We start from the raw sequence: 18,166 nt of genomic DNA, 5'->3' as shown, positions 1-18,166 counted from the left end.
AAAGTGCAACATCCCCACCGACACCTGGGAGTCCCTGGCCAAAGACCGCCTGAAGTGGAGGAAGTGCATCTGGGAGGGCACTGAGCACCTTGAGTCTCATAGCCGAGAGCATGCAGAAATCAAGCGTAGGCAGCGGAAAGAGTGTGCGGCAAACCTGTCCCACCCACCCTTTCCCTCAACGACTATCTGTCCCACTTGTGACAGGGACTGTGGTTCTTGTATTGCCACCTAAGGACTCATTTTAAGAATGGAAACAAGTCTTCCTCGATTCCGAGGGGCTGCCTATGATGATGATGGTATAAGTGCTTTGGAGGCTATCTGTGTGTGCCACAACAGCAGATGGACAACCTTGTAACCATTCCCATTTTTATTTTTGCAGGCCAATCTCACAAGTCTCACAATCGGCGTGAATAGGTGCGGACAGGCAGCGGTCTGCCTCAGACCCTGCCACTCACCGACATCAAGGAGCCAGTGGCTCGCCTCATCGGAGTCTCAGGTCGGGCAACTGCAACTGGGGGCGCTGACCCCCCCCTCTCGGAAACTGAGGGTAAGTCCTGCACACTCCCTGGGCTGGGTTGGGGCAATGTCATGCAGTGTCTGTGGACTAGGGTTGGGACAATGTGATGCAGTGTTTGTCGACTAGGGTTGGAACAATGTGATGCAGTGTTTGTAGACTAGGGTTGGGGCAATGTGATGCAGTGTCTGTGAACTAGGGTTGGGAAATGTGATGCAGTGTTTGTAGACTAGGGTTGGGGCAATGTGATGTAGTGTTTGTGGATGAGGGTTCGGACAATGTGATACAGTGTCTCTGGACTAGATATAATGGAGTAGCCGCGGTCCTTCAAATGAGCCTGTGCTATGTGACCTGCCTCATGTCATCCTGCCTCCTCCCCTGCTGCTAACCACTCATCTGTTGCTTTCTACTCCCAGAGGATCAGTCACAGGCCCAGCATCCCTCAAGGGAACAGTCCACGTCTGGAGGAGGAGGAAGAGGAAGAGGATACCGATGAGCTGACTCCGGCGCAGCAGCAATCCACCCCTCTTTTACCACCGGCACTCACCTCTGAGGACGACGTGACGTTCTTGGGGTTTGAGAACTCCGGGGCTGATGTGACTCGTGGCGTGCAGCAACACAGTTCTGAGGTCGAATCCCATATGCCATCTCTCCAGAGGGTGAGTCGGCAAAGTCGGTCTGCTGACAGACAGGCAGACGTGGGAGTGGACATGTTAGGAATGTCCAGGGAGAGCATCCAGGTCAGCTGTCAGCTCCTTGATGTCTTGGGTAGGATTCCTGCAAACATCAACAGTCTCAAAGTGACCATAACAGAGGTAGGGTCGCAGATTGTCGGTGCGAGCCATGATACCTGCGAGGCCATCAGTGCCCACATGAGGCTGGTGGCCTCCAGTATTGACAGTGGAGTCCCAGAGAATGTAGTGCGAACCCTTGCGGAATATGGCGCATCACAGGCACAGGCTCTGCTTCAGCTTGGGCAGGTGATGCAGTCCATAAACACTCCCACCATACTCTCTGTGTTCCCCACTGTCACACCCAAACCACCTGTGACTGGCGACACCGATGAAGAGACTCGCCAGTCAGAAGCTGGGCCTTCCATGCCACGAGCTGCTCCAGTGCGTCCCCAGGCGCCGTCTCCATTGTCTCTCCCCCCAACACAGCAGTGCTCTAGCAAACTTGCTGCACGCCATCTTGTACAGTCAAGGGCACGATGAACCTTGGGGAAGCCAGCAAATCGTCCAAAACCTAGAGCCCTCTCATTTTTGGTCTTCTTAGTCATTGGGAAGTTTATGAAATCCATTCTGCATGGGTACTGTACATGAGCCACCTGGTGAAGGCAGCAATGTGTAGCATGCTGCGAGATGGAGCAAATGCCACCCGCTGATGTCTGAAAGGAGCCGAAGCATAGAAGGCAAGTGCCGCAGTCACCTTCACCTCTTCGGGCAGTGCAGTCCTGTTGCTGTTGGTTGGCTGTAGTTCTGCCTGTAGGAGCTGGCATATCTCTGTGACCACCTCTTTTTGGAAGCTCTGCCTTCTAACGCACTGTGCCTCAGAGAGCTGCAGGTATGAGCGATGTTCTCTGTAAACTCATGGTGGGTAAGGCCTCCTCCCCATATGTCTGCAACCTCTTCGATTACATTGCAAATGATCATCAATAAGCCTTCTTCCAGCTCGAAGCCATATGAATATAGCAGCCAGGATTACTGGCTCCCGACCTAGTATGGTTCCCATTCTTTAAAATGTCCTTAAATGTCCTTTATAAAACAAACTAGAAACTCACAAACTTCACAATCAAAAGTATGCAGCAAAGCAGCGTTCTTTTCCCAATCCTTTTAATCACTCACAACAGCGACTTTCTGCTCCATTTTCAACATTAGCTCCTGGTGCACCCTGGGACCAATAGATTTTCCTGGGAGGATTCTGGAGCAAATGCTAAATCGGGCGAAATGCTCGAAAGTTCCGCCCGGGGCGCTAGCACAGCGATACACAACGATTTACGTCATTCAAACGGTTAAAGCAGTGGCGGGGCGCTACATTTTAGTGCCGCCGCAAAACCATTGGCGAAAATTCCACCTGGGCGCTAAATCTTGTGCGCCTTGTTTCATGCCCCAAAAAATCATTTTTGTGCCCCGCTGAGGCGCTAAATGGGGCGCAAATGAGCTAAAAATTCAGCCCAAGAAGTATGAAAAAAAGTAATTCAAAAGACAGCAAAAGGAATAATAAAATATTTTACAAATATATCAGTAAGAAGTGAGGCAGGAACCCTGAGAGGAGAGGATTGTCAAATTGAAGAACATGATCAAAAAGTGATAGAAATGCACAGGTACAAAAAGTAATCAAAAAGGTTAATACAATGTTGGCCATTATCTCAAGGGGAGTTGGAATGGAAAAGTGAAGGTTATGCTTCTGTTGTATGGAGCCTTTGTCAGATAACATTTGGAGTACTGCCTACGGTTTTGGGCACCAGGAACGATATATTGACCTTGGAAGGGGTACAGCACAGATCCACTAGGATGATACCAGGAAGTAGATGGTTACATAGAATTACATAGAATATACAGCACAGAAACAGGCCATTCGCCCCAATTTGTCCGCACCAGTGGTTATGCTCTGTATAAGCCTCCTCTCACCCCTCTTCATCTAACCCTATCAGCATAACCTTCTATTCCTTTCTCCCTCATGTCTTTATCTAGATTCCCCCTAAATGTATCTATGTTCTTCGCCTCAATCACCACTTGTGGTAGTGCGTTCCACATTCTAACCACTCTTTGGTTAAAGAAGTTTCTCTTGAATTCCCTATTGAATTTATTAGTGACTGTCTTATATTAGCGGCCCCTCAGTTTTGTTTCCCCTACAAGTAGAAACATTTTCTCTACGTTACCCTGTCATACCGTTTCACAGTCTTAAAAAGAATCCCTCAGCCATCTCTTTTTTAGAGAAAAGTCCTCAGTCTGTTCAATCTTTCGTGATAGCTATAACCTTCTCAAAGTGCCTCTATATCTGTTTTATAATATGGAGACCAGAACTGTGCGCAGTTCTCCAAGTGTGGTCTAACCAAGGCTCTATACAGCTTGAACATAACTACTCTGCTTTTCAATTCTGGAATGATCCCCAATGCTTTGTTTTTTTGCCTCATTAATTTTTCGGCCCTCGAGCCTGCACCACCATTCAATAAGATCATGGCTGATCATTCATCTCAGTACTCCTTTCCTGCTTTCTCTCCATACCCCTTGATCCCTTTAGCCGTAAGGGCCATAGCTAACTCCCTCTTGAATATATCTAACGAACTGGCATCAACAACTCGCTACGGTAGGGAATTCCACAGGTTAACAACTCTCTGAGTGAAGAAGTTTCTCCTCATCTCGGTCCTAAATGGCTTACCCATTTTCCTTAGACTGTGACCTCTGGTTCTGGACTTCCCCAACATCGGGAACATTCTTCCTGCATCGAACCTGTCCAGTCCCATCAGAATTTTATATGTTTTTATGAGGTCCCCTCTCATTCCAGTGAATACAGGCCCAGTTGATCCAGTCTCTCCTCATATGTCAGTCCTGCCATCCCGGGAATCAGCCTGGTGAACCTTCGCTGCACTCCCTCAACAGCAAGAACGTCCTTCCTCAGATTAGGAGACCAAAACTGAACACAATATTCCAGGTGAGGCCTCACCAAGGCCCTGTACAACTGCAGTAAGACCTCCCTGCTCCTATACTCAAATCCCCTAGCTATGAAGGCTATGAAGGTGGTCGCTGAGGCGTGAGTCCGGGGATCAGCAGAGGCCTATAAAAGGCCGCGAGAGGCAGCGGGAGTTCGTGGTCGCTGAGGCGTGAGTCCGGGGATCAGCAGAGGCCGATAAAAGGCCGCGAGAGGCAGCAGGAGTTCGTGGTCGCTGAGGCGTGAGTCCGGGGATCAGCAGAGGCCTATAAAAGGCCGCGAGAGGCAGCAGGAGTTCGTGGTCGCTGAGGCGTGAGTCCGGGGATCAGCAGAGGACTATAAAAGGCCGCGAGAGGCAGCGGGAGTTCGTGGTCGCTGAGGCGTGAGTCCGGGGATCAGCAGAGGACTATAAAAGGCCGTGAGAGGCAGCGGGAGTTCGTGGTCGCTGAGGCGTGAGTCCGGGGATCAGCAGAGGCCTATAAAAGGCCGCGAGAGGCAGCGGGAGTTCGTGGTCGCTGAAGCGTGAGTCCGGGGATCAGCAGAGGCCTATAAAAGGCCGCGAGAGGCAGCGGGAGTTCGTGGTCGCTGAGGCGTGAGTCCGGGGATCAGCAGAGACCTATAAAAGGCCGCGAGAGGCAGCGGGAGTTCGTGGTCGCTGAGGCGTGAGTCCGGGGATCAGCAGAGGCCTATAAAAGGCCGCGAGAGGCAGCGGGAGTTCGTGGTCGCTGAGGCGTGAGTCCGGGGATCAGCAGAGGCCTATAAAAGGCCGCGAGAGGCAGCGGGAGTTCGTGGTCGCTGAGGCGTGAGTCCGGGGATCAGCAGAGACCTATAAAAGGCCGCGAGAGGCAGCGGGAGTTCGTGGTCGCTGAGGCGTGAGTCCAGGGATCAGCAGAGGACTATAAAAGGCCGCGAGAGGCAGCGGGAGTTCGTGGTCGCTGAGGCATGAGTCCGGGGATCAGCAGAGGCCTATAAAAGACCGCGAGAGGCAGCGGGAGTTCGTGGTTGCTGAGGCGTGAGTCCGGGGATCGGCAGAGGCCTATAAAAGGCCGCGAGAGGCAGCGGGAGTTCGTGGTCGCTGAGGCGTGAGTCCGGGGATCGGCAGAGGCCTATAAAAGGCCGCGAGAGTCAGCGGGAGTTCGTGGTCGCTGAGGCGTGAGTCCGGGGATCAGCAGAGGCCTATAAAAGGCCGCGAGAGGCAGCGGGAGTTCGTGGTTGCTGAAGCGTGAGTCAGGGGATCAGCAGAGGCCTATAAAAGGCCGCGAGAGGCAGCGGGAGTTCGTGGTCGCTGAGGCGTGAGTCCGGGGATCAGCAGAGGCCTATAAAAGGCGTACTTGTGCAGCTACAGGGAGAAGGCAAAAAAGAAGTAGAAAGAACCAAAGGTGACGTCACAGCCTAGGGGGTAAGTGATTGGCTGGTGATTGGTGAGTAGTTTTTCTTTTTCTTTTTTATATTAGTCAGTAACTTTTAACATTGTGTTGTCAATTTAAGTGTATTTAAGTGTATCTAAGGGTTACGTCATGGCAGGAGAGCTCGGTCGGGTGTTATGCTCCTCCTGTACCATGTGGGAACTCAGGAATACTTCCGGTGTCCCTGACGACTACGTGTGCGGGAAGTGTATCCGCCTCGAGCTCCTGACGGTCCGCGTTGCGGAGTTGGAGCTGAGGGTGGATTCACTCTGGAGCATCCACGATGCTGAGAATGACGTGAGTAGCACGTGTGGCGAGTTGGTCTTACCGCAGGAGAAGGGTTCGCAGCCAGATAGGGAATGGAAGACCAGCAGGAAGAGTAGTGCAAAGAAGGTAGTGCAGGGGTCCCCTGTGGTCATCCCCCTGCAAAACAGATACACCGCTTTGAGTACTGTTGGGGGGGATGACTCATCAGGGGAGGGCAGCAGCCAAGTTCATGGCACCGTGGTTGGCTCTGTGGCACAGAAGGGCAGGAAAAAGAGTGGGAGAGCTATAGTGATAGGGGATTCAATGGTGAGGGGAATAGATAGGCGTTTCTGCTAGTGCTGTTGGGGAGGAGTTAAACTAATATGGCAGGGGGATGGGAACCAATGCAGGGAGACAGAGGGAGACAAAAAGGAGGCAAAAGCAAAAGACAGAAAGGAGATGAGGAAAAGTGGAGGGCAGAGAAACCCAAGGCAAAGAACAAAAAGGGCCACTGTACAGCAAAATTCTAAAAGGACAAAGGGTGTTAAAAAAACAAGCCTGAAGGCTTTGTGTCTTAATGCAAGGAGTATCAGCAATAAGGTGGATGAATTAACTGTGCAAATAGATGTTAACAAATATGATGTGATTGGGATTACGGAGACGTGGCTCCAGGATGATCAGGGCTTGGAACTCAAGATCCAGGGGTATTCAACATTCAGGAAGGATAGAATAAAAGGAAAAGGAGGTGGGGTAGCATTGCTAGTTAAAGAGGAGATTAATGCAATAGTTAGGAAAGACATTAGCTTGGATCATCTATATGGGTAGAGCTGCAGAACACCAAAGGGCAAAAAACGTTAGTGGGAGTTGTGTACAGACCTCCAAACAGTAGTAGTGATGTTGGGGAGGGTATCAAACAGGAAATTAGGGGTGCATGCAATAAAGGTGCAGCAGTTATAATGGGTGACTTTAATATGCACATAGATTGGGCGAGCCAAACTGGAAGCAATACGGTGGAGGAGGATTTCCTGGAGTGCATAAGGGATGATTTTCTAGACCAATATGTCGAGGAACCAACTAGGGGGGAGGCCATCTTAGACTGGGTGTTGTGTAATGAGAGAGGATTAATTAGCAATCTCATTGTGCGCGGCCCCTTGGGGAAGAGTGACCATAATATGGTGGAATTCTGCATTAGGATGGAGAATGAAACAGTTAAGTCACAGACCATGGTCCAGAACTTAAAGAAGGGTAACTTTGAAGGTATGAGGCGTGAATTGGCTAGGATAGATTGGCAAATGATACTTAAGGGGTTGACTGTGGATGGGCAATGGCAGACATTTAGAGACCGCATGGATGAACTACAACAATTGTACATTCCTGTCTGGCGTAAAAATAAAAAAGGGAAGGTGGCTCAACCGTGGCTATCAAGGGAAATCAGGGATAGTATTAAAGCCAAGGAAGTGGCATACAAATTGGCCAGAAATAGCAGCGAACCCGGGGACTGGGAGAAATTTAGAACTCAGCAGAGGAGGACAAAGGGTTTGATTAGGGCAGGGATAATGGAGTACGAGAAGAAGCTTGCAGGGAACATTAAGGCGGATTGCAAACGTTTCTATAGGTATGTAAAGAGAAAAAGGTTAGTAAAGACAAACGTAGGTCCCCTGCAGTCAGAATCAGGGGAAGTCATAACGGGGAACAAAGAAATGGCAGACCAATTGAACAAGTACTTTGGTTCGGTATTCACTAAGGAGGACACAAACAACCTTCCGGATATAAAAGGGGTCAGAGGGTCTAGTAAGGAGGAGGAACTGAGGGAAATCCTTATTAGTCGGGAAATGGTGTTGGGGAAATTGATGGGATTGAAGGCCGATAAATCCCCAGGGCCTGATGGACTGCATCCCAGAGTACTTAAGGAGGTGGCCTTGGAATTAGTGGATGCATTGACAGTCATTTTCCAACATTCCATTGACTCTGGATCAGTTCCTATCGAGTGGAGGGTAGCCAATGTAACCCCACTTTTTAAAAAAGGAGGGAGAGAGAAAATAGGGAATTATAGACCGGTCAGCCTGACCTCAGTAGTGGGTAAAATGATGGAATCAATTATTAAGGATGTCATAACCTGCATTTGGAAAATGGTGACATGATAGGTCCAAGTCAGCATGGATTTGTGAAAAGGAAATCATGCTTGACAAATCTTTTGGAATTTTTTGAGGATGTTTCCAGTAAAGTGGACAAGGGAGAACCAGTTGATGTGGTATATTTGGACTTTCAGAAGGCTTTCGACAAGGTCCCACACAAGAGATTAATGTGCAAGGTCAAAGCACATGGGATTGGGGGTAGTGTGCTGACGTGGATTGAGAACTGGTTGTCAGACAGGAAGCAAAGAGTAGGAGTAAATGGGTACTTTTCAGAATGGCAGGCAGTGACTAGTGGGGTACCGCAAGGTTCTGTGCTGGGGCCCCAGCTGTTTACATTGTACATAATGATTTAGACGAGGGGATAAAATGTAGTATCTCCAAATTTGCGGATGACACTAAGTTGGGTGGCAGTGTGAGCTGCGAGGAGGATGCTATGAGGCTGCAGAATGACTTGGATAGGTTAGGTGAGTGGGCCAATGCATGGCAGATGAAGTATAATGTGGATAAATGTGAGGTTATCCACTTTGGTGGTAAAAACAGAGAGACAGACTATTATCTGAATGGTGACAGATTAGGAAAAGGTGAGGTGCAACGAGACCTGGGTGTCATGGTACATCAGCCATTGAAGGTTGGCATGCAGGTACAGCAGGCGGTTAAGAAAGCAAATGGCATGTTGGCCTTCATAGCGAGGGGATTTGAGTACAGGGGCAGGGAGGTGTTGCTACAGTTGTACAGGGCCTTGGTGAGGCCACACCTGGAGTATTATATACAGTTTTGGTCTCCTAACCTGAGGAAGGACATTCTTGCTATTGAGGGAGTGCAGCGAAGATTCATCAGACTGATTCCCGGATGGTGGGACTGACCTATCAAGAAAGACTGGATCAACTGGGCTTGTATTCACTGGAGTTCAGAAGAATGAGAGGGGACCTCATAGAAACGTTTAAAATTCTGACAGGTTTAGACAGGTTAGATGCAGGAAGAATGTTCCCAATGTTGGGGAAGTCCAGAACCAGGGGTCACAGTCTAAGGATAAGGGGTAAGCCATTTAGGACCGAGATGAGGAGAAACTTCTTCACCCAGAGAGTGGTGAACCTGTGGAATTCTCTACCACAGAAAGTAGTTGAGGCCATTTCACTAAATATATTCAAAAGGGAATTAGATGAAGTCCTTACAGGGATAGGTAGATGAAGGAAAAGGGTTTGAAGGGATTTGGGAACAGAGAGGATAAATGTGATTGGAATTATATACAGTAAATGCCAACATGGACAGGTTGGGCCGAATGGCCTGTTTCCATGTTGTAACTTCTATATATTTATATGTATAAAGTATAAATTAAAGCAGCTTAGTATTCCTGACTGGGCCTTCACCGCTGGGAGGGAGGGAGTGTGGAACTAGGTCTGAGGACCACTAAAAGAAGTCGGCCTGGATTTTACCAACCTATGGCAGGGATAGACTCCTGCCTGTCCACATGATCCCACTACCACATATTCGCATTCTCCTTGGGGCAGCCTGATTGAATATGCAAGCTGGGATTTCAGAAAGAATGCTGCTCCTGGCTGGGTCTTTGCCGCTGGAAGGGAGGGAACGTGGAACAAGCGACAGCAGTTAAAAGGCTGCTTCAGGGGAGCAAGAGAGACAGAGCTGCAGCTGCACTTGATCATTGAAGTACGATAGCAGAACGAGGAGAACTCTCTGGGCTGAGGATCCGTACTGACCAAGTCCACCAGATGCTCAGAAGCTGCAGTGGAGATAATGCTGCCAGAACTATGGGCCAGGGAGTTATGCTCCGTGTGCTGGCCGTCTGGAGATAGGTGCCTCTGGCTGCCAGTGCCAAACCGCTGACCCCAAACCAGCTATTCAATGCCAGATACATTTTGATGACCTCACCAAGCTGGCAGTGTTAAGTGAAGCTTCAAGTGTCCATGCAGATGTGGAGATACTGCTGGAAATATGACTCACCCACCAACCATCCATGACCACATAGTATAACAGAAGAAATAAATGGGACGATTAGAAGGCACAAGAGACCCTACCATCCCCCCTCGTAGGTTCACCTCCTCTCCTACTAGTCAACTCTCCTAGATCATATTTCCTGAAATATTTGAGTGAGAAGTGAAGAGATTGCTGCATTGCCTGTACCTGAGAGCATGTTCACAAGGGAATGTCTGCAGACATCTGGGTATCTGGACATTGTAAATTAGTCCCGTGTTGTCCAATAGACATTGATGACAAGTCACAGGTGAAGTTATGATGACACCGATTTAACCCCATGCACTAATTTTAATAGAAACCGTCTTACACACACTCACACCATACAGGTCAATGTATTTCACGTGTATATTTGCTTAACAAACATACCTCCATTCATTAACTCAAAGTAAAGCGCTCCCAACGATCAACAACACTCACATTCAATTTTCCATCTCACCACTTTACCAACAAACGATCAAGTACATGTGCTGGTCTCCAGCTCCATCTTCTTCTTAAATAACATAAGAAATAGGAGCAGGAGTGGGCCATTTGACCCCTCGAGCCTGCTTCACCATTCAATAAAATCATGGCTGATCTGATCTGATCTTGGCCTCAACTCCACTTGTCTGCCCGTTTCCCATAATCCTTGACTCCCCTATCATTCAAAAATCTGTCTATCTGCACCTGAAATATATTCAATGGCCCAGCCTCAAAAGCTCTCTGGGGTAGAGAATTCCAAAGATTCACAACCCTCTGAGAGAAGAATTTCTTTCTCATCTCCGTTTTAAATGTGCGATCCCTTATTCTGAAACTATGTCCCCTAGTTTTAGATTCCCTCACTAGGGAAAACATCCTCTCAGCATCTACACTGTCAAGCCCCCTCCGAATCTTATACATTTCAAAAAGATCACCTCTCATTCTTCTAATCTCCAGTGAGTATAGGTCTAACCTGCTCAACCTTTCTTCATTAGTCAACCCGTTCATCTCAGGAATCAACCTAGTGAACCTTCTCTGAACTGCGTCCAATGCAAGTATACCCCTCCTTAAATAAGGAGACCAAAACTGTATATTGTACTCCAGTACTCTTCTACATTCAATGCTTGGAAAGTCCAATCCCTTAGTAATGCCCAAAATATGGAGGATGCAGCAAGTCACTACATTTCAGGAAACCCTTGCTGGGCTATATTGCAGGAGGGCCCAGCAGAGAGAGCGACCTGCCCAGTCATCAGAAACTACACATGAGAATCTTGATGGTGTTCCACAATAATCCTAGTTGCCCAAGGCCTCAGTGAACCTGTTTTCAGCCATTGTCTTAGATTCCCAAAAAGGCTGAAGTGGCTTCTCTGGTGGCTGAGCTGTACAGCTATCCTGGATTCTCTCTCTCTCTCTCTTTGTCCCCCCTCTCCCTCTCCCACTCTCCCCCTCTCTCTCTGTCTCTCTCCCTCTCTCTCTCTCCCTCCCCCTCTCTCTCCTTCTCTCTCCCCTCTCTCTCTCCCTCTCTCTTTCCCTCGCTCCTCCCTCTCTCACCCTCTCTCTCTCCCTCTCTCGCTGGCCCTCCTGTAAATCTGATTCTCTCTCTCACTCTCTGCTGTTACCTTCACAGTCACAGACAAGGCCATGCCCTGGTGGAAAGAGTATTTTTTTTTATTCATTCTGGGATGTGGGCGTCACTGGCAAGGTGGTGGAGAGAGTGATTGTTGAAGGTAGTTGATGGTGTGCCAATCAAGCGGGCTGCTTTGTCCTGGATGGTGTCGAGCTTCTTGAGTGTTGTTGGAGCTGCACTCATCTAGGCAAGTGGAGAGTATTCCATCACACTCCTGACTTGTGCCTTGTAGATGGTGGATAGGCTTTAGGGAGTCAGGAGGTGAGACACTTTCCACAGAATACCCAGCCTCTGATCCGCTCTTGTTGCCACAGTATTTATGTGACTTGTGCAGTTAAGATGATGATCAATGGTGGGGGATTTGGTGATGGTAATGCCATTGAATATCAAGGATCGGTGGTTAGACTGTCGCTTGTTGAAGATGGTCTTTGCCTGGCACTTGTGTTACTTGCACTTATCAGCCCAAGCTTGAGTGTCATCCAGGTCGTGCTGCATGCGGGCATGGACTGCTTCATTTTTTGAGGAGTTGCGAATGGATCTAAACACTGTGCAATCATCAACGAACATCTCCACTTCAGAACTTATAATGGTGAGATGGTCATTGATGAAGCAGCTGAAGATGGCTGGTCCAAGGACGCTGCTCTTAGGAACATCTTAGGAACGTCTGAAGCAATATGCTGGGGCTGGGATAATTGACTTCCGACAACCACAACCATCTTCCTTTGGGTATGACTCCAGCCAGTCAGATTCCAACAGCTGGCACTTCTCTGTGATGTTATCAGAGGGAAAACGCAGCCTTCTCAGGACCTGCCTATTGGAAAGACCCAGACAGGTCCTCCATCGTCTGTAGACCCTGTGATGTGGACACCTGCAGGTCAAGTGTTGCCTTTGTACATGCTGCTGCACTCTCTTAGCTTTCCATACTTTCCTCCCCCATGTCCTCATCAACATCCTCCTCAAAGCTCAGGAACAATGGAATCTCCAGAGATAAATCTATTATTTTGCTGTGCTGAGCTCCTTTTCAATTCTCAGCAAATTACACAAGGACCTTTCAATGCTCAGAAACTGCAGCTTCAAACTAGTGGAAGTGACTCCTAGTCAAAACAATGTTGTAGAATTTCACTCGTGTGTGACGAGTCACCTTCCAAATCTGTTCCTGCCGGTGGGTCACCCGACATGCTCAGCACCGCCATCTTTTCAACAGCAGTGATTGGATGGGGCACCAAGACCCTTTCACACATCACCCCTCTGCTCGCTGACCTACATTGGCTCCCGGCTCAGCAACATTTCAATTTTAACATTCTCACCCTCATGTCCACATCCCTCCTTGGCCTTGCCTCTTTCCTCCAGTCCTACAGCCCTCTGTGAACTCCAACTCAGGTCTCTTATACCTCCCCGACTTTCTTCACCCCACCATTGGCAGCTGTGTCTTAAGCCATCTAGGCCTCAGGATCTGGAATGCCCTCCCTAAACCTCTCGGCCTCTCCACCTCTCTCTCTTCCTTTAAGCTGCTCCTTAAAACGTGCATCAAGACAAAGCTTTTGGTGACCTGTCCTCATGACTCATTCTTTGGCTTGGTGTCAGATTTTGGTCTGATTCCGCTCCTGTGAAGTGCCTTGGGACGTTTTACTACATTAGCAGCGCTATATAAAGGCAAGTTGTTCTTATTGTTGTTGTGATGAGTGGGCGGAAATGCTGGAAATCTCGGAGGACCCTTGGCCATGTCCCTGCTTCATTTAAATGCAGTGGGACGGGTTTCTGGGGTGGATCAGGGGCACGGCAGCGTCTCGGGAGGAAATTCAAGTTGGCCATTTAATTAAAGCAAGAGTTTCAGCAGAGGGCCTCTCTGACTCATTACGCTCACCAGACTATCTGAAGCCCCTCTGAAAACAAACATTTTATTTATGGATAATACAACCCGCCGTTTCCATGGGTCTCTCAAGAGGTCGAGCCGGCCCCGATGGCATGGCATAAACACTGCAGACATTGGGGTGTGAGGGCCAGAAAATATTTTGCAGAGGGGTCTTTAAGACCTGGACAGAACTCCACTGGATTGCAGTGAGAATGTGAAATCAGTCTGATCTCCTGGGATAATGTAAAGTTATATTGGAGTTTATTTATACTGTAATGATGAACATTATTCATACCTTTGATTCCAGTGTTACAGCAAAGAAGAAGCCCAAATGGTCACACTTGCAGGTGATGTTATTGTTTCCTGTCTGAGAGTTACATCCATTCAGATTGACTGTAATGGAGAGTTATTAATTATCAGAGTCATTGTCTCATTTACATATTCCAGTGCAGATTGATGTCAGCATTTTATAAAACTCTTTATTTACCTGTTTGTCCAGAATCCAAGAAGCGGCACAGTGTAGGATTTGGCTAAAATGGAGAAGATAAATCTTATCATTAGATTCACCAGCACTAAAACAGTTTCATCAGCTGTGTAAGTGCTTAAACAGTTAGACATTTACCTGTCTAATGGGATGAAGCATAGAATTAGGAGGAAATTTTGTGCTGGCTGTAAAATAAATGTTTCTGTATTTTCATTAATGCCACAAAAAGTGGACAGTGCCTTTATGGAACTTGGGGAAGTAATTTTACTGAAATGGGGTCCATGCTACTGAAGTAAAGGTGATGGCTCCAAAACTCTGCGTCCCTCAGGCTGTAAATGGAGCATTTTTTGGGCGGACGGGATGAAAAAAGGGGCATCGCCCGGTTACACCGATGGTCTGAAGTTCTGGCCACACTGGGGTCGGCCTATTGATGCCACACAAATTAAGAAAATATGTCATTGAAGTACTTTCTTCTAATCGTGCCCAAGTAATGCTGGGGTACAAGGGATGTTCTACGATCAATTGCATTTCGTAAAGTGGCAAAACCAGAACGTTTTCATTTTCATTGAATCTTTCCCCAAGCCTGATTAAACAGGGGCATCACACCTGAGGTGGGTGGCTTGTTGTACCAAGAACGTTGATGGTGCCCACCGGCAATATGTAAATATCCCTGAAACCAGGGGCCAGGGCCGCATCCACGGGGTGGGCAAACATTGTGTCCTCTCACAGATCTTCGCTTCTAAATCCTCCATAGGAATTTCAGGGCGCAAATGAAGGAAAATATGTCACAAGACTCAATTTTCCTCATTTGCATAGCATCATAATATGGCCACACCCCCATCATGATCAGAACTTCTGATGGACATTAAAGAGGCGAGGAGATCCGCTCCAAATTCTGCCCCACCTGCCCAGAAAGTGCCCCATTTACAGGCCTCGGGCCATGAATGTCAAGGTCATTCAGTCTAACTTCCACATCTACCCTGGAGATTATAATACAGACTGTGCTGCACAACTCCAATCCTATAAATGGCCACACACACACACGGTGAGCTCTATGATACTGTTCGGTTTTATCTTACCTCCCAACGTGACACGCCGTGAAATGTAAGTGTCAGAGGGGATGTGAGGTCATCAATGCTCAAATTCCCCACTTTAACTATAATGTTGGGTGAAACAGGGCTCCTCTCCTCACCCTGTAACAATACAAAAAATAGTTACTGAAAATCTACTGATTTAGGATTAATTACACACAGAAAGTTAATGATATTCATTTCTGCGGTGATGGTGAGCAGTGCAGGTTTATCATTGTAATAAACATTTTCTTTGGAGGCCGCCTTGCCGGCAGAAGTGCGGTAAACCACAACTCCAAGCCGCCCATAAAACCTTCTGTAGACCCTGTCCCAAATTGCGGTGATGGGGTCATTAACACAAACGCACAGCAGTGACTCCCACCCCAGTCCATCCAGAAAGTCAGAGTGACACCATGCCCACTCACAGCTCTAGAAATTCAGCTGCACCTATTTTGGGCATGTGGGATGTGCTGGGTGCATGCCCTGCGCCCTAATGGTGAGGCCTGAGGTGCCACTGGGCCTTGGGCCTTGGGCCTCATTACAAAGAAGCCAGCATGACACGACATTTGCCTGGTGGAGAGATGACCAAGATCAGGCTGTTGGTCGATTCGCAGCAACCCTCAGGTAAGTGAAGCTATGGGTTGGGTCAGAGGCTGGGGGAAAGGATCGGAGGTCGGGGGCCAGAGGATGGGGGGGTTTCATTCAGAGGCTAGAGGCCAGAGGATGGGGAGGGTTGGATTCAGAGGCTGGGGACCAGAGGATGCGGGGTTGGATGGGGGTGGGATGGGGGGTGGGGTCTGGAGCAGCAGTAACCAGAAGAGAGGGAGCAGTGGCGAGCTTTTGTAAAATGTGGGTCAGGAGGAGCACTCCTATTCCTCTGGGAATATTCAGGTAAGTAATTGTGAAAAGCTTACCTTGTAGTGTCACTGGAGGTCCCAAGGTCTGGTTTTACTGAGTACAGGCAGCGCTGGCTGCCTCAGGGCAAACTAATCTTGAAGTGAGGGCCAGAAACAGATGTTAGGCCCCTGATTTGCATATGTAAACGGTCTGACACTTGTTTTGGGCATGGGTCCTGGATACCATTTATTTCCTTTCCCAATCTAGCAGGCGGTGCACTTCATTCCTGTCATATAGAGGGCTAAGTGGGCCAGTTAGAGCCCGAAAATCGGCTGCTGCACAGTCAGACTTGAACACCAGAGTGGCCCGACTCTAACTCCCAAATGACCTGTCTGGGCATCTCTGGAAGGTCATCAAGCCCCAATATGATGAGAATTACAAAGAAGCCAGCATGACACGACTTTACTTAAATGGTGCAATCCTAGGAACAGTGCATGTCCATAGAGATTTAGGGGTCCATGTACACAGATCACTGAAATATATGTCCGGCAATGTTCCCTTTCATTTTCTTTGGGTGCACGGCCCCTTTAAGGTGCAGCATTCAAAATACTGCACATGCACGGTTTTCCCTATTTAAAAGCCGGTGAGTCGTCTGCCCGGGAGCTGCAGAGACTGTGCAGTCTCACAGCTTAAAGGGAACATTATTGTCAGGTACAAAAATTAATCAAAAAGGCTGATGGAATGTTAAACTTTATGGGGCTGATTTGGTGAAGACATCCGCCCGCCCAAGTATCGCCCAAAGGACTGCCGATGGCCGCCGAGATAACCGACGGTACTTTGGGCAGGGTTTGCATCGAAAAGGTCCTTCAAAGGTCGGTGGGCGACAAAAGAGGGACTTACGCTGCCAATCTGGGTGGCAGCCGGCAGAAGCTCCCAATCCCGGCGGCAAAGACACCTGTAAAGAAAAAAATTATAAAATGTTTACTCACCTTTTTTGCAGATCTTCATACTCACCGTCGGGGACAGACCAGCCTCCAGCCAGCAGTCCACCCCCGTTCTGGTGCCGACCTCCCGCCCGCATCAATATGGCGTCTCGGCGGGCGGGGGGCCACTTACGCCACTCTGCCGTCCGCTGACGTCAGCGGGCGGTTCCCGACTGTTCTCCCCTCCCACCCACTCCAGCCCAAATCGAAAGTGGCACTGGGCGCAACTCGAGGAGGAATGTCGGCGGCAGTGGGCGGTAAGGCCATCAATTTTGGGCCCTATAATAAGAGAGCAAGAATATAGAAACATAGAAACATAGAAAATAGGTGCAGGAGTAGGCCATTTGGCCCTTCGAGCCTGCACCGCCATTCAATGAGTTCATGGCTGAACATGCAACTTCAGTACCCCATTCCTGCTTTCTCGCCATACCCCTTGATTCCCCTAGTAGTAAGGACTACATCTAACTCCTTTTTGAATATATTTAGTAAATTGGCCTCAACAACTTTCTGTGGTAGAGAATTCCACAGGTTCACCACTCTCTGGGTGAAGAAGTTTCTCCTCATCTCGGCCCTAAATGGCTTACCCCTTATCCTTAGACTGTGACCCCTGGTTCTGGACTTCCCCAACATTGGGAACATTCTTCCTGCATCTGACCTGTCTAAACCTGTCAGAATTTTAAATGTTTCTATGAGATCCCCTCTCATTCTTCTGAACTCCAGTGAATACAAGTCCAGTTGATCCAGTCTTTCTTGATATGTCAGTCCCGCCATCCCGGGAATCAGTCTGGTGAATCTTCGCTGCACTCCCTCAATAGCAAGAATGTCCTTCCTCAAGTTAGGAGACCAAAACTGTACACAATACTCCAGGTGTGGCCTCACCAAGGCCCTGTACAACTGTAGTAACAACTCCCTACCCCTGTACTCAAATCCCTTCGCTATGAAGGCCAACATGCCATTTGCTTTCTTAACTGCCTGCTGTACCTGCATGCTAACCTTCAATGACTGATGTACCATGACACCAAGCACCTCCCCTTTTCCTAATCTGTCACCATTCAGATAATAGTCTGTCTCTCTGTTTTTACCACCAAAGTGGATAACCTCACATTTATCCACATTATACTTCATCTGCCATGCATTTGCCCACTCACCTAACCTATCCAAGTCACTCTGCAGCCTCATAGCATCCTCCTCGCAGCCCACGCTGCCACCCAACTTAGTGTCATCTGCAAATTTGGAGATACTACATTTAATCCCCTCGTCTAAATCATTAATGTACAGTGTAAATAGCTGGGGCCCCAGCACAGAACCTTGCGGTACCCCACTAGTCACTGGCTGCCATTCTGAAAAGTACCCATTTACTCCTACTCTTTGCTTCCTGTCTGCCAACCAGTTCTCAATCCATGTCAGCACACTA

The 18,166-nt window shown here is 48.4% G+C and overlaps 1 protein-coding gene across 1 annotated transcript in view; it reads right to left on the bottom strand.

Moving 5' to 3' along the window:
• The window catches only part of LOC139278171 (uncharacterized), a 166,231-nt gene that overhangs the window by 45,530 nt on the left and 102,535 nt on the right, over positions 1-18,166 (bottom strand). Inside the window, exons 7-9 of the mRNA XM_070896825.1 lie at positions 14,942-15,055; positions 13,866-13,908; positions 13,674-13,771 (exon numbers count right to left, since the gene is read on the bottom strand). Of these exons, the coding sequence (XP_070752926.1) occupies positions 13,674-13,771; positions 13,866-13,908; positions 14,942-15,055 (255 nt within the window). The remainder of the gene's footprint in view (positions 1-13,673; positions 13,772-13,865; positions 13,909-14,941; positions 15,056-18,166) is intronic.

This window comes from Pristiophorus japonicus, chromosome 13, assembly GCF_044704955.1.
Source record: "Pristiophorus japonicus isolate sPriJap1 chromosome 13, sPriJap1.hap1, whole genome shotgun sequence".
NCBI classification, from domain to species: Eukaryota; Metazoa; Chordata; class Chondrichthyes; family Pristiophoridae; genus Pristiophorus; species Pristiophorus japonicus.
Note: the sequence above shows the minus strand (reverse complement) of the source record. Positions and strands in the feature narration are given on the sequence as shown.